A 16,234-nucleotide genomic window follows, 5' to 3' on the forward strand; every position below is an offset into this window, starting at 1 on the left:
AGCTGATTCCTGTGCTATAGTCTACAGAATACAAGGCATAAAGGAATACAGAGGGGGTGGTAGTCCCAGAGATTCGGCCCAGTTCTGCCACTGGCCAGTCTTGTGACCTTGAGCATGTGCGCTGAAGAACGAAAAGTTAAAATGCCCACTTGGTGAAGGACAGGAGATTCTCAACATAGAAAGAAATGGCTTAAAAACTCATGGGTCACCTGGATTGCCTTGTCCCCAACACTAGTGAAGAGGTGACTACAGGAAGAACCCCCCATGTATACTGGTAATCTTCCACACAGTTGAGCTAGAAAGGCTGGAGGAATCTTACTACTTAACGAAGCAATAAAGGAAATGGTGGCAAGGCTCTAAATGGCCCCACTGCCCTCCCATCCCTGGCCAAGGCCACTCCTTCACAGGTTTGTTTATTATTTACCCTCTCCCTCCCACACAGGAGAGCCCTCCCCGCTCTCCTCTGGCTTTTGGGAAGTCTTCCGCGGCCATCCCCTCCACCTCTACCATGGTGTCTGGATACGGAGACTTCACGCTCCTGGGCTTGGATAATTAGGAAATGCCACAGGGAAGGCGGTTACAGGCTCTGCCCCTTCCTTGGATTCCTCGGCCTCTTCCTAGGGTCGTCCTCCTCCTTGGCCCGCGACTAACTCCCCAGAAGGGCTTCTGGCCCTCTCCACCCTCGAGAGCCAAACCTGATGCTGTGGAGTCCATAGCTGGGGCTAAGCGGCGACGTCCTTTCACTAGGTCCAAATAAATGTCTGTCCTGCAGCCGCAGCCCTGCGGTCCTCCCTTACGGCTCAGAGAGCAGGGAGCAAGCTAGGTGACATCGGGCATTCCCACTCCGCGCAGTGACGCCCAGGCGACCTGCAAGGCCCAGAACAGGGCAGTCAAACCCAGACTCCCGTCCGAGCGCGTAGCGCTGCCGCCCGGGGTGGTGCGCTTCCCCTGCTTTCAGGCGCGCTCTCAGACCCCTCACGAGCCGGGCCTGGGCCCCCTGGCTTCGCTCCGTCGCCTTGCTCCTCGGGGCCGGACTCTGGACCCCAGTTTCACCGCAGACCCACACCCATGATGACGACCACACCGCCAAGAGATACGGCCGTAGCCACACCTGCTACCTCGGTACCCAGTGCGCCTCCGCGACCCGGAGCTAGCAGGGATTCAAAAGAGAGCCTCACGGGGACACTGCAACTCGATCTCCTAGCTCCAGGCCCCACAGCCCCTCGCGGAGGGACACTCCCAACAATGTCACGGACTGGCGCGCAGCGCTCGCGACAGGCCGGCGGCCCCGAAGTCTCCGAACCCACAAAGAACAAACCCCACCCCTTCCCCGGCCCCTCCTCCCAAGATAAGTCCCGAGCCTGCGCAGACGGGCCACCGCGCACGGAGCAATCCATCCTCCGTGCGGGGCGGGGCGAGCGGCGCCTGCGCCCTGGAGGCCGGAGAGAATTGAGCGGGGTGAGGTTGCCTGCGTCTCAGGGAAGCTTCTCTGTGCGTCACTGACGTGAGTGGAGGATTACCCGAGCCGGCTCCCAGCTCCGGCTGGGACCTGGGAGCAACTCCCAGCTTAGACGCGATAGCCGGGTTTGGGGCTCTCCAACCAGAAGCCACCACTCTTTTTTGTTAAAAAGAGAAACGTGGGTCCTACCCTGAATCTACCGAGTAAGGATTTCCAGGAGGCTCTCTGGGCGTATTTCTTACAGGGCGCCCAGGAGATACCCATGTCTCATTAACTACTAACTGCAGTTTTATAGGCCATCCCGTGTTTCTCCGCCTTTCCCTCACGGCCCCAAGTTTTGAATTCAGTGAAGGGTCAGTGAAGAAAGGACTATGGACTCCTTCCTGCTCCACAAAGAGTATCATTTAGGACCTGAAAGAAATATTTGCGCATCACCCCCCAACATTCCCTTTTCCTGCTCCTTTGTAGTCAAACGTTTCTCCCATTCCAGCCCATTGTGACGGCTCTCTGTTCTTTCCGTATAGTTTTGCCTTTTCCAGAGTGTCATATAAACAGGATTATATAGTATGTAACCTTTTGAGAGTGGCTTCTATCACTATCACACTCTATCACTTCTGTCACAGCATTAAGCCCTTAAGATCCATCTGTGTTGTCATAGGGACCAATAATTCATTCCCTTGTACTCTTGAGTCTAGCTATCCTATATGGAAAGCTGTCTTAAGGAGCTACACAGCACATCCATTTACATCCTATTTACCAGGACACTTGACCACACCTAGCTGCAGAGAAATGTATTCTTTAAACATGTGCCTGGCTAGAATTCTATTACCATGGAAGATGCAGAGAAAAAAATAATGGGTAACATCAGATTTTAGGAACAGTACTGATAAACTGCAGTTTACCAGAGGAAGAGCAGAGAGCATCTGTAAATCAAATCAGCCTGAAGGAGGTGGCTTACCCTATTTTAAGAACTAATGACAAAAACGAAAAAAAAAAAAAAACCGTGAAAGGTGCTTTTGTAAGGCAGAACTGAAGCACAGAATCTTTTAAAGGTTTTATTTTTAAATTTCTATGCTTTTATATGTATTTTTGAGACAGAGACAGAGTGTGAGTGGGGTAGGGGCAGAGAGAGAGGGAAACAGAATCCGAAGTAGCCTCCAGGCTCTGAGCTGTCAGTGCAGAGTCCAACGTGGGGCTTACACTCAAGGACTGTGAGATCATGACCTGAGCCGAAGTCAGATGCCCAACCGACTGAGCCATCCAGGCGCCACAAGATTTTATTTTTTTTAATTGTTTATTTTTGAGAGAGGGAGAGTGCGAGTGGGGGAGGGGCAAAGAGAGGGAGACAGAGATCGCAGAGCCCAATGTGGGACTCTAACTCACTAACCATGAGACCATGACCTGAGCTGAAACCAAGAGTTGGACGCTTAACCAACTGAGCCGCCCAGGCGCTCCTAAGATTTTATTTTTAAGTAATCTCTACACCCAGCGTGGGGCTAGAGCTCACAACCCTGAGATAGAGTCACATGCTCTACCAACTGAGCCAGCCAGGTGCCCCAAAGCACAGACTTTTCTACAGGTCCTCCGAGTGGTCAGACATCCATCATCACACAACCTCCAACTCTCCTGGGTTGGCAGCCCATGGTAAAAACAGCAACATGTTCACAATTAGGGCTTGGGTCATTGACAGTGGACTAAAGATGCCCCAATGGTGGCCATTTTGAGAAAAGGTATTACAAAAACAAAAACATAGAAGTAAAAACTACTCCAATCTGGTATCAGACCTGGGTATTAGAAGCAACAGTGTTTTTTTCAGGTATAGCGTGAAATTGTGCCTGAATATTTCTTTTCCGCCCCATCACCCAGCTTCTGATGATACACATGCACTGCAAAAAAGAAAGTTGATAGTAGAAAATAAACAATATTATTACTAAGTAGTCAAACCTCTTTGCTAGGGGACCAACCATCCTTTCCCCCATTGACTGAGTGATAAAACTGAAAATACCACTAAGGACCTGTGCTATTCCTCTAAGGTAGCACCTCTAAAAAGGCCCCATGATGTAAAGGGGTGATGCTTTCTTCTGTGAGAGGTAGGTAGGCAGGCAGATATGGAGGTAGATAGATGGATTAATAGATAGATATTGTAAGATGTAGATCTGGACACAGAGTACTACGTAGCAGCAGCTAAGGAGAGATGCTTAGAGAAATAAAGCCAAAAGGTGTTCAAGAAGAGAGGTCTTGGAACTGCAAGAAGTGACCTAGGAGGAGCAAAGATTGCTGGTAGAAGCAACTTCAGGAGGCAATACAAACAAGCAGAACCGTGAGGGAAAGCAAAAACGTTGGTTGAAATAGGGACACTTCTACATTCCGCCCCCACCCCTGCTTCTCACAGAGAAACGCTCATAAAAGAGGGAAGGCCAAAATCCTTTTTGGCAAGTTTTCTCTTAAGTCTATTTATTTATTTTGAAAGGGGGGGGGGAATGCGCACGAGCAGGAGAGGGGCAGAGAGAGAGAGGAAGAAAGGGAATTCCAAGCAGCCTCCATGCTGTCAGCGTGGGCTCTGTGAGCCCTGTGAAGCCCAGGGTGAACCCTGACACAGAGTTCAGTCCCACAAACTATGAGATCGCGACCTGAGCCAAAATCAAGAGTTGGACACTTACCGAGTGAGCCACCCAGGCACCACAACAAGTTTGTTTTTCATGGCCACGGATTCTTTCATAGACCTCCCTTTGAGAGTGGGCTGTATGGTGCCTCCTCTTGACTCTGGACAAGCTTATAATGGCTGCAACCAATAGTGTGCAATAGAAATGACACTACTGATTTTCAAAGCTAGGTCATAAAAGGCCATGCAGCTTGTATTTTGCTCACTGGAACACTCTCTTGGAGCCCTGAGCTGCCATATACCCTGCCTGATTACCCCGAAACCACCTACTGTGAGGTAGTCCAAGAACAAAGAGAGGCTGCCGGTAGAAATTCCGGCCCACAGCCCCACGTGAGCCCAGCCACAGGTTCCAGTTCAGGTAGCAGACTCAAGTGGAGAAGCCGTTTGAGTCCTCCCATCTGAGGGTCCAGAAATTATGAAGCAGTGAAGCAGAAGCAAGCCATTGCCACAGTGCCCTGTCCAAATTCCTCACCCACACAATCTATTCGCGTGATACAGATGTTTTAAGTGACTAAGTTTGGAGTAGTTTGTTACACAGCAGCAGATAGCCATAACGTCCTGAAGTTTGTCGGAGCTCAGAGTTGGTGGGCCTAGTGGACATCTGTCTTAACCTAGACAAGATAGGTGTTGTTTCTTGGTTGCTCAGCATCTATATGCCCTTTCTCTTTTAAGAAATTCAGCTGAAATTCTCTTTAAACTTTCCAGCAACATGGCAGATTGGACACCCTGAACAACTCTCCTAACTGAAAACACTAAAAATGCTGAAAAGCTATAAAACATCTTTATAAACACACTGGTCACCAGGTCTGAAAGTGAGGAATTTGCAGACTTAAAAAAAAAAAAAAAAAAATGGAGAGCTACAACTCTGAGAAGGGAGCAGCAAACCTGACTTTTTCACTGATAAACCCCAGAGAACTTAAGCTTCCACTTTGACAGTTAACCGGGGTCAGCAAAGAGAGATAAAGCCTAGGGCCTGCCCAAGGGTGGGGAGTTCTAGAAGGAAACTCATCTAGAACCCACAAATTTCCACTCTGCATAAGGCTGAATTAAAACAAACACCACACAGAAAGGAAGAGCAAGAAAATATGTCTTAGACATCATGACTTTAATCAAGGACCTTTAATCAAGGTCCAAACCCTTACTACAGTACAAAATCATCCCCAATCTGGCCCCAAATTACGGTTATCAGCCCCTAAATACCCACTCGCCAGTCATCTTGCTACTAATTCTTTGCATTTTTATCCTCTAGTCTGTACCTTTACAGGTGTTATTCTCTCTGCATAGATTGCACTTTTTTCTTCTTAATTATTCTTTTTCAAGTGTACCAGTTACAGGAAGCCTTTTCTAACTTTCTCAGCCATAGTTAGTTGCTTCCTCCATGTGCTCCCATAGTGTCTTAGACGTGACATATAGAACATACTGCATTGTGTTGTTATACTTTTACATTCTGGGTTTTCCTTTGGAGCATGAGTTCGTTTGGGGCGGTTAACTGTGTCTTATTTATATCGGTAACGATGCCTTGCCTAAGCTGGCATTTTAGGCTTTTTGAGTGAAAGTACAGACTTGTTCCCAAAGTAGGATTTTATCATATTCTTGTAATCTCCAGTCTTCTCTGGAGCTCTCGCTCAATGGTTCTTAGCTTTAGCTGCACAGTAGAGTCACCTGAAGTTATTAGTAAACTCTCGCTCCTGAATGGATTCCAGGTATCAATATGTCCAAAGCTTTTCAGGTAATTCCGACATGCAGCCAAGGCTGAGAATCCCTACGACGTCTCCACCCAGGGCCCTCTAGCAGTACCAAGGCAGGCAGGCTGGTGTGCGCTCAAACTGTCGGTAGTCTGCCCGGGTGCCCAGTTTGTATAGACGTGTATCCTGGGCTCTCCACTTAGGGCGCAAAAATGTGCATCCTCTGCCTCAGGCGCAGCCTCGTCCTCAGAACCAAATTCTCTATCTCTCCGGCCCAAATTTCAGAACCAAATCCCTGAAAGTGGACAAGATGAAGCGGAAACAAGCCTCTTCGAAGCGCCAGGAGACTCGTTCTTGGTCTTCCCGGGCAGTGAAAACGAAGGGTAGGGACGGGCCCCAAAGATCCCACACATTTTCTTCGGACGGCCCTTCCATCGGAGGACTGGAGGGACGTGACATCACACGTAGGCAGTATTTCCAGGGTGAACATAAGCCTCCTTTACATCCTCAACCGTTCTCCCCCGACCCGGACTACGCCTGCCGGAACGCTGGGACTAAACACCTTCAGAGCCATCAGCCTTTTTCTCAGAAACACGCGCTTGCGCGGAATTTCATACGTCATATTGAAGCGCGCTGGCCGCTGAGACTTCTGGGGAATGGAGTTTGTGAGAAGGCCGAACATTGATTGGGAGCGCCAACGTCAGAGGCTTTGCGCAGGCGCATTGTTTTCCGGACCTGAAGAGGCGCCGTCTTCCTGGGTCCCGAGCACTCTGTGCCGGAGGTGAGGGCTGGGGGTGTTTGTCTTCGAGATGCGGAGTGAGCGCAGCGGCCGAGAGAAGGGAACACTGAGAACTTGGGGGAGGTGCTGTGGGAACAGAACGGGGTGACGCGGACGGAGCCAGCTTGCGGAGTGTGTCTGTGTGTGTGGACGTCCCGGCTCGGAGAGGGGCGGACGGAAAGTTGCCCCTCGCCCGCTATGTGTGCATGTGTTCCGGGGAGTGTGGGCACTGTTACGAGTGGTCTTTCAGCATAGATCCACTATATGCCAGATCCCAACTTTCAGGTTGGAAGTTTGGAGCCTTCCTCCGCTCTTTTCGTTCTTCTTCCCATAATGGGTGTTTAATAAATACGGGTGGAAATTGACACTAAATTCATAGAATCGCCCTCTCCGCCCCTTCCCTCTTTCCCAGAAAGAGTCTCAGATTGTCTCGTTTAGCCCCCTGCCTTGGGCCTTCGTATGAGGCTCCCATTTAAGGATAGATACTTCATTTTTTAGACTACATCATTGAACATTTTTACTTGATTTTAACCATGGCAGTTGAACTTTTAAGCGGTTGGAATCCATTGTTGAAACCTATGGTTATTATGTAGTTCATTGACAAGTTTAATTCTCGAAATAAGTACACCTCTAAGATATCCTCGATTTAAAAGAAGAATATTAGTGAATCGAGTCTGAGATGCAGTCCTTAAAGCTCTTGGTTTGACATATATGGTTATCCATTAAACCAATAATTAAAGCTACCTTAATGCCTAATGTGTCTGTTTCAGCTGTCAACATCATATACAATCTTTTCTTAGTTCAAAGGAATGAATGGCAAAATGAACGCTTTAATATCATTCTTTAGTTGCTAGGGGCCTTGAAGAGGGGCCCTTTCAAGGAGGAGGTAGGATCTGAGGTGGCAAAAAAGCAAACAAACAAGGACTAAGTAGCAAATCATTAGTCAGATTTGAGAGGGAACTGACTTTAACTGAAGTGTCAAGAATAGTGGGAGAAAAGTATACTGGTGTGATGACCTAGAGAATCAGGACAAAACCAAGTAGGCAGGGTGGATTTTATGGTACTGATCCGGAGACTGACAGGAATAAAACTATTTGGGGACACCAATTCTAGAGGTCATATCTAGGACTAGAGAGAGAAAGGGACCAGTGGCAGGGAGCCAGTTAGGAATGCAAAGTAATCCTGATGCAAGTTGTTAGGGACCTGAATTATGGTGTCAGTGGCGGGGAAAGGATAAAAATGACAATGCAGAAGAAGCGTCAAGGGATCTATCTGGTGACTAACGATTTGAAAGGAAACAAAGGTAAAAGTTTGAATTGGGGGCATCTGGAAAATAATAGCACAATAGAAAGAGAGGGACTGATTGGGGAGTTGCATAGGGGAAGATGGTTTTGAGGTGCTGGCAGAATGCCAGATTCAACATTTGAGTCATTTGGAAACGCAAGTTGGGTTTGGAAGAGGGATTGGGACTAGATTGGGAGCCATCTCTGTAGAGGTGGAAAATGGAATGCCAGCTGGATGGACTTTCTGAGGGATAGCAAGAAGAGCATTGTACAAAGACTGAGCATTGGGCAGTGTCCTTGTTTCCAGGGCAAGACTGGGAAAAAGAGGCACACAGAGATGCAGTTTTATTGGTAGGAAGAAAGTCAGGCTAATGCAGTATCATAGCAACTACAGTCACCACTTGAAGAAGCAGGAACTTGTCAGGACAGTCAAAAGCTGCAAGAATTAAAGTTAAGGAGAAAAGGACTATCAGAATTAGAGGTCAGAAATGCACTAGTAAGTTTTGAGCGTGCAGTTTCAGGATGTGAGGGGTAGCAAGAGCAGGATAATGGATTCAAGAAGAGTAGGTGGCATTGATAGGTATATGTTACCAAGATTGATCATGAAAGGAAAACCCAAATGAGAACCCTTGCTACAGAGAGGCCATGGGATTTGGTGGAGATAGTTTCAGATAGATGAAGGGTTGTACTGTTTGAAGATGTGGGAATTGAAGCTATTGGTGAGGTGGGAGATGGTGGAGAAAGAAAGATTGGGAGCAGGGAGCAGATTCTAAGAGGCAACAGTAGTGGAAAGAAAGTAGGACACAGTCAGAGGGACACTCAGGTAAAGTCCCGGAGACAGACATTTCTGTTTCGTTGTCCTCACATCCCATGCTACCTAGCACATAGCAGGTGCCTGGACATATTTGTTGAATGGTAGGATGAATGAGTGGATGAATGGGTTGGTGTTGGGCAGTAGCAAGGAAAGCAACTTTCGTTTGTTGAACAGACAGAAAAATAAATGCTTTCCATTAACTATCTCATTCAATATTTATAACTACTTTGTGAAGTAGGTATTAAACAACTGGGGGTCAACTTTTAGCTTAAGTGATATGCCCAAGCCTTTACAGATAATAATTAAAGGCCTGTGGAATGCGTTTTACCACACAGACCCGCCTCCTCTGGAACTCTTTTATGAGTGAGTGTTCTACTGAAATTGAATGGTAGCTATGGAGCAAGGATGGGAACACTAAAAGCTTTCCAGACAAGGGCTTATTTGAAGATCTAGAGTAAGAATTTGGGGAGTTTTTTCTCCAGAAATACTCTGAGAACCGGGAAGAGGACAAGAGAGAACAGAAGTAACTCCACGTGAATTTGGTGGATTTGGGGAGCCTTGAATTTCACCGAGAGCCTACTGAAGCAACTGCCCAGGAGGGAAGTCAGCCTGGCAGGGAGCCCACAGATAATGAGCACCCTGGGGGAGTATTGACTGGTTGCTTAATGGCTGGGGGAGCTTTTATGCTCCCCATCATTTGTAATTTTTCAATGCTCACTTTATGAAAGTCATAATCTAATAAATGAAACTTTGAAAATTATCTTTAAGGGGCGCCTGGGTGGCTCAGTCGGTTGAGCGGCCAGCTTCGGCTCAGGTCATGATCTCACGGTCCGTGAGTTCGAGCCCCGCGTCGGGCTCTGTGCTGACAGCTTGGACTGTGGTGACAGCCTGGAGCCCGTTTCAGATTCTGTGTCTCCCTCTCTCTGACCCTCCCCCGTTCATGCTCTGTCTCTCTCTGTCTCAAAAATAAATAAACGTTAAAAAAAAATTAAAAAAAAAATTATCTTTAAGCATTTAAACACTGAGCAGTTTCAACTACAATTTCAGATGTAGTTCAACTAATTTGTTTGAAAAGCTCAAATGCTTTGGAAACATTCAAATACTTTGATTCCAAAGCCATTACTACACTTATACTTAAACCTACTCAAAAACATTGTAATTATAATTTTGTTGTAATTAGTCTTTTCATTATTTCTACCTTCCTAGGATTATAACATGACTTTTAGCTAATGCTAACACTTAGCACATTATTCTGTATGCTTTATAGGTATTATTTTAGCATTACAGTAACTGTATTAGACAGATACCTTCATTATTCTAACTTTACAGATGGGTAAACTGAGACACAGGTTGAGAAACTTGCCTAAGGTCATACAGGTAGTAAGACACAGCTGGAATTTTATTTCAGGCAGCCTGCCAGAGTCTGTACACCTAATGACTAAACTGTCCTGTATCTCTAAATACTAATTTTGACTTCTTACTAGGGCCCAAGAGTAATATTTTAAGATCCTCCTGGAAATGGAGGAATCTTAACAAACAAGGAAAAGACTACTGTCTAAACGCAACTTGCAGGCTACTGATCATATCTGTTTCCATTTGTGTATATATCACTCTGCCTCCTCCTAACAAGATTCAAACCCCAATCTCTCCTCAGGTCAAATTCTTTTTTTTTTATAGTTATATTAAACTTGTCTTTCCAGTACTTTTTTTTTTTTTTTTTTTAGTTTTTACCTTTTGCATAGGTTTTACACATTTATGCAAACTGGTGTTCACCTCAGGGTAATATTCTTTTAAAGTCTGGCTTAACCAGTGTTCAGTAACCCCTTGTCTAGTAAATGTATATTGATCTGGTCTTTCAGAGTGTTTGAAAACTGTACCTTATTAGGATCTTATCATTAATAAGGCAAGATGGAGGGTTCATCTAGGGAAGGAAGGATTAAGTCTGCACGGTTACTTTGCCTTTTTAGAATCTAAAGTGGATTCGTTATTAGAGGTACATGCTCTTCTTTCTTCCTGACCTCAGTACTGATTAGTCTGTTTAGGGTTTGTAGTTCCTCTCTCTGGCATTACTTGGTTTTACCTCCATTCCCTAGATTTCTTTTTTCATGCTTATATGAATGGGTGCAAGTATATATCCTAAGGATACATCTGTATTTGGTGAGTAGTCATATAATTAATAGAAAAAAACACAGAGTACTTATTTATATAACTAAAGTCTTACTCATTGCCCTGTTTGTATTACAACCAGTTTTTAATACTTTATATTAATTTTTCTATTTTGAGCATTTAACTCACCGTCCTTCAAAATTCAAACTATTTCATTTAGCGATAATAATTTTTACAACTTGGCCAGTGAATCCAGAGTCACCTGATTTTTCCTATCCAAAGATGTGGGAACAGCTCAAATTCGAAATACTCCAAGCTGTACTCATTAGCTTTCCCCCCAAACCACCTTTTCCATTGCACATCTCCACGAATGGTAGCATTATGCACAGCGTTGTGCAAATGAGTGACCTGGAAGTCCTAAGTTATCCTTGCCTCTCCCATTACCTTCGGCCTCCATTTCCAGTCAGTCTACTGTCTGTTCTTCATGTCTTGTCAGTAGTTCCCCTTCTTTCCATTTCTGTTGCCACTGCTTTTGTTCAGTTTTTCTTCATTTTTACTCAATTATGAGATTCCTCACTGGTTCTTCCTTACCTCCATTTTTGCCCTCCTCTGGTCCCATTCTGCTGCAGCTTCCAGAGTGGCATGGCTGCCTGTGTCAGAGGTCTCCAAGATCACCCCACATCCAAGGATTTGCCGGAAGGATGTGGGACTCAGCTTATAGTTGCACTCATGTCTAAGATGATGACCGATCTTGTAAGGATGCACAGCTAGGTCGTAAGGGGAAGAGAGGTAGAATCTGGAGGAATTCATAGGCAGGCTTTCTTGTGTTCTCTCCTTGCCAGGAGGGGTCACACAGAACACATCCTTTCTAGCAATGAAAATGCAACAACATGTGTGTGATGTTCCAGCCCAAAAGAGCTCATTAGAGACTCAGAGCCCAAGTTATTTTTTATTGAGGGCAGGTCAGGTAGGCACCCTCTGCCTAACACCTACCAAAATTCCAGAGCGTCTAGCAGGAAAGCAAGCATCCAGCATAAACCGCATCGTTTGCACAAATCATTTAGGCATGGACCCAAATCATTTAGGCAATGGACCACCCTTCTCTTTTAGGGAACCCTCCCAAAATCTAAGTTCCCAGACCCCAGCCAAGGGTCAATCTCACAAGTAGACCTTTCTAAGAGTAGCAGTCTCGGGTCTGCTTTGTAACTTTTCTGTACACCACCTTTCCTTCCTGTTATTTTTCCTGTACACCAAAGTAAATACGTACTCTTGTAAAAACAAAAATTAGAATGTAAAGAATTGTAAGAAATAGAATAAAATCACTTACAATTCCACCAAATTCCATTTACATTTTAGTATATATTCTTTCAGTCTTTTTTCTATACACATGTGCATACACAAATAAGTAATTTTAAGTGTGCATTCTTTTTTTTCTTTTAAAGTTAATTGATATTTGAGCAAGAGCACAAGTGGGGGAGGGCAGAGAGAGGGGGGGGGGAGAGAGGGGGGAAGAGAGAGAATCCAAAGCAGGCTCTGCACTGTCAGTGCAGAGCCCAGTGTAGGGCTCGATTCCACAAACACTGAGATCATGACCTGAGCAGAAATCAAGAGTCAGACACTTGACTGACTGAGCCACCCAGGCGCCCCTAAGTGTGCATTCTTAATATTTGTGAACTTGTTTGAAAAACTTTTTTAGGGTGGCAGGGAGGGGAGAGTAGGTGATGAGCATTGAAGAGGGCATCTTTTGGGATGAGCACTGGATGTTGTATGGAAACCAATTTGACAATAAATTTCATATATTAAAAAATAAATAAAAATAAAAATTTCATTGCACATTTTCACAGGAAAAAAAAAAACTTTTTAAAATAAACATCACAAAGTTGAACTCTCCTGGTTATCTGTACCAATCCCATATCCCTCCCTCCCCAGGGATAACTCACAATTTAGTGCTTATTGTCCCATATAGACTTTTTTTTTCATATTTAAGGATTATTTCCATTTTTTCATGTCTATTTATTTTTGAGAGAGAGCAAGAGCATGCACGAGTGGGGGGAAGGGCAGAGAGAGAGAGTGGGAGTCAGAATCCGAAGCAGGCTCCAAGCTCCATGCTGACAGCACAGGGGCTGACATGGGGCTCAGACTCATGAACCGCGAGATCATGACCTGAGCCAAAGTCAGATGCTGAACTAACTGAACCGCCCAGGTGCGCCCCCATATAGATTTTTATAGATATTATTTACCTGTTTTTAAGTTTTGTATAAATACTACACAGTAATTCTAAAGCTTTCTTATTTTTTGCTCAGTAATTCTGTGATTTATCTCTATCGTTAACATACAGCTCTACTCCATTCATCTTAATCAATGTGTAATATTCCTATACACATAAACTCACACACATAAAATCACAGTTTATCCTACTGATGAACATTTAAGTCGTTTGCAGCTTATCACTAGTGATCTTTTCCTTGGTGACTTTTTGTTTTAAATAGGCTCCATTTAAATAGGCTCCCCCCAATGTGGGGCTTGAACTCACAACCCTGAGATCAAGAGTTGCATGCTCTAGTGACTGAGCCAGCCAGGTGCCCTTCCTTGGTGATTTGTAATGCCACCTCAGTTGTAGTCAAGCTTCTCTACATGTTTGGATATGTTTGCAGATTTTTTATTCTAGTCTATTAGTCTGTTATCTAGGTGGTTATTTTTTCATGAAAATAAAAATCACATAGCATAGAGATTAAAAGCTGATTGACAGACCTGGGTTCAAATTCTACTTCAGCCTCTTACAAAGCCTTAACTTCACTAATCTGTAATATTGTACCTACCTTATTGATTTATGAGGATGGAATTAAATTATCCTTAGAAAGAGTACTTAGCAGGGCCACCTGGGTAGCTCAGTCAGTTTTTTTCTTTTAATGTTTATTTTATTTTTGAGAAAGGATGTGAGTGGAGGAGGGGCAGAAAGAGAGGGAGACACAGAATCTGAAGCAGGCTCCGGGCTCTGAGATGTCAGCACAGAGCCCGACGTGAGGCTCAAACTCATGAACCCTGACATCATGACCTGTGCCAAAGTCGCTTGCTCAACCGACTGAGCACCCTAAGCATCTGACTCTTGATTTCAACTCAGGTCATGATCTCACAGTTCATGGGTTCGAGCCCCGCATTGGGCTCAGTGCTGACAGCTCGGAGCCTGTTTGGAATGCTCTCTCTCCCTCTCTGCACCCCACCCCCCCCACTTGCATGTGCTTTCTCTCTCTCAAAATAAATAAATAAACTAAAAAAAAAAAAAAAAAGAGTGCTTAGCACAGTGCCTGGTGAATAGCAAATGCTCAATAAATGCTGGTTACTATGATGTTAAATGGTATTACAGTGTATGGATGGGCTGGATCACAAATTATTTAATCATATCTTCTGTTGTAGAAACTTAGGATATTTCAAATTTTTCCTGTATTTTAAGGATTAAATGAGATACCACATGTAAAGTGCTTAAAAAGTTACCACATGTAACACCTCAGTAAAGGTTAGTGTTGATGACTAAGAAAAACTTTGCATATATTCTCACTTATTTCCTTAGGACAAACTCCTAGGAGAGGGTTGCTGAGCCAAAGAGTATTTATATTCCAAGGCCTGTGATACCAATTGCAATGATTTTTCTAAAACACAAATCTGATGATAACCCTTCCATGTTTAATCCTCAGGGGTCTCCATGGCTGTGGTCCTTCTTCTATGTATGGGCCCATGCAAAATTGTCCTTGATCTACCTGGCCTCTGGCCACTTCTCCAGTCTCATCTTTCCTTACAGCACTACTCACAGCCTAGACTTCTCCCATTCTAAACTACTTACAGTTGTTAATCTTTTCCGTGTAAGGACCCATCTCCTCGGTTTTTTTTTTAAAAAACTTGATATTTTTCTTACCTAGAATGTTCCACCTCCTCCCCCCAAGATCAAAACTTATCTTAGATCCTGCTTCTGCCAAGGAACCTACAGCCTCCTATCTGCATTAGGCAAGCCCCTGATGGACACTCATCAGGTATCTCTTTATAGTACGTATCCATCCTGTAGTGACTCATTTGGGTTACTCTTTTGTCCTGTGTTCTAGACTATAAGCTTTTGGAGGACAAAGTGTCCTATAGTTTTTGTCTTTGGTATAAAAAGTTGGTGCTAAATAAATGTTAGTTAGTAGACGAATGAGTGAATACCGAAGATCAGAACATACATTCCCTGACTACAGGAGAATAGTCAGTGGGCCATCTCTTTTCCTCCTTCTTCCCAGGACCACACTTCCCATACCACTCACGAATCCCAAGAATGCTTGATTCAACTGTGTTTAATTAGACTCCTGACTGTGGGAAACTGAGACCTACTCAGCTAACTCAAGTAAAGGGAGTTTACTGATAAGGATTCACACAAAGCCTAAGAGGTTTAGAGTCTTTTGGAAATCGAAGAATAAATAAGGCTGGTCTATATGCAAACTGGAGCCCAGAGATGGTCCTACATGAATTGAGGGACTTCAAAGCCAGTAAAAAACTCGTAGGTCTTTGCTCCACTGCTGATGTGAGCAGGCTTTTCTTCCCCTGACCCATGTCTAGTCTTACCATATCGTGCCTCCCATGTACTCACTGGCTCTGCTTCCTGGTGACTTGGGCTCCCCTGATCCTTATGGCTACTTCCGTCCCTCATGACATCCTTTCAGCTCATCACCCACCTGTTGTCCTGACATTTCTTAGTTCACATTCCCGAGGAAGGATGTCACCTTTTCAAGCTAGATTGCATCTCAGTCTCCTGGTCAACCTGCACACTGCCCACCTGAGACCTAAATCAGCGTGGCTCCCAGAATGAGACGCAGCATCATGCAGAACAAAACATGGCTGTCCAAGTGCTGCTCCTGGAGCACGGGGTCGTGAATGGGTTATTTTTCTCTTAAAGAGACCATGGGTGTTTACGTGACACATCTTATCCATATAATCGTTTATAAAATTTCTTGGACTTTTTATCTGGGAGCTATCAGGGCAATAGTGAATGTGACCTTATAAATACAGAATAAGCTTAATACGTTCTTGGTTCCCAGGAACAGAACAACTTCTGTGGGATCATAGTAAAACAAGTCCCACATTGTATCCTGAGTAGTAATATCTGTGGTCTTTCACTCCAGTTCTGGGGTGGGGTGGGGTTGCTCCTGGCCTTGCTTTGCTTTGTCTTCCCTTTTTGTAGGGTATCAGGAATGAGAATGGGCATATGACTCACTGGTATTTGGAGATTTCCTGCTTTATGGGTCAGAAAACTACAAGACTAGTCTTTCTCATACCGACTTTCTCATCCCGTACCTCTTCCTCATTAGGACTCTGCCCTTTTCTACAAGGAGAGCGCACAGGAGGGAATGGCCGCTGTGTCTCCAACTGACAGATGCCAGGTGAGGTGGACTTTGTGTTTCTGAAATACTCTGTTAGTCTCC

The 16,234-nt window shown here is 44.7% G+C and overlaps 2 protein-coding genes across 6 annotated transcripts in view; one reads left to right on the forward strand and one right to left on the reverse strand.

The window, feature by feature from the left end:
* The window catches only part of ZNF514 (zinc finger protein 514), a 15,421-nt gene extending 11,085 nt beyond the window's left edge, over positions 1-4,336 (reverse strand). For 2 of the 5 annotated variants that reach the window (XM_049652200.1, XM_049652196.1), the window contains exon 1: positions 696-1,341. In XM_049652200.1, coding sequence (XP_049508157.1) covers positions 696-714 — 19 coding nt within the window. In that variant the 5' untranslated portion in view covers positions 715-1,341. Of the gene's footprint in view, positions 1-695; positions 1,342-4,119 lie in introns of those variants that run through there. The other 3 variants (XM_049652199.1, XM_049652197.1, XM_049652198.1) reach the window with 3 other exon arrangements.
* Positions 4,337-6,452: 2,116 nt separating this feature from the next.
* The window catches only part of ZNF2 (zinc finger protein 2), a 34,590-nt gene continuing 24,808 nt past the window's right edge, over positions 6,453-16,234 (forward strand). The window contains exons 1-2 of the mRNA XM_049652195.1: positions 6,453-6,587; positions 16,121-16,192. Coding sequence (XP_049508152.1) covers positions 16,160-16,192 — 33 coding nt within the window. The 5' untranslated portion in view covers positions 6,453-6,587; positions 16,121-16,159. The remainder of the gene's footprint in view (positions 6,588-16,120; positions 16,193-16,234) is intronic.

This window comes from Panthera uncia, assembly GCF_023721935.1.
Source record: "Panthera uncia isolate 11264 chromosome A3 unlocalized genomic scaffold, Puncia_PCG_1.0 HiC_scaffold_12, whole genome shotgun sequence".
Classification (NCBI taxonomy): domain Eukaryota; kingdom Metazoa; phylum Chordata; class Mammalia; order Carnivora; family Felidae; genus Panthera; species Panthera uncia.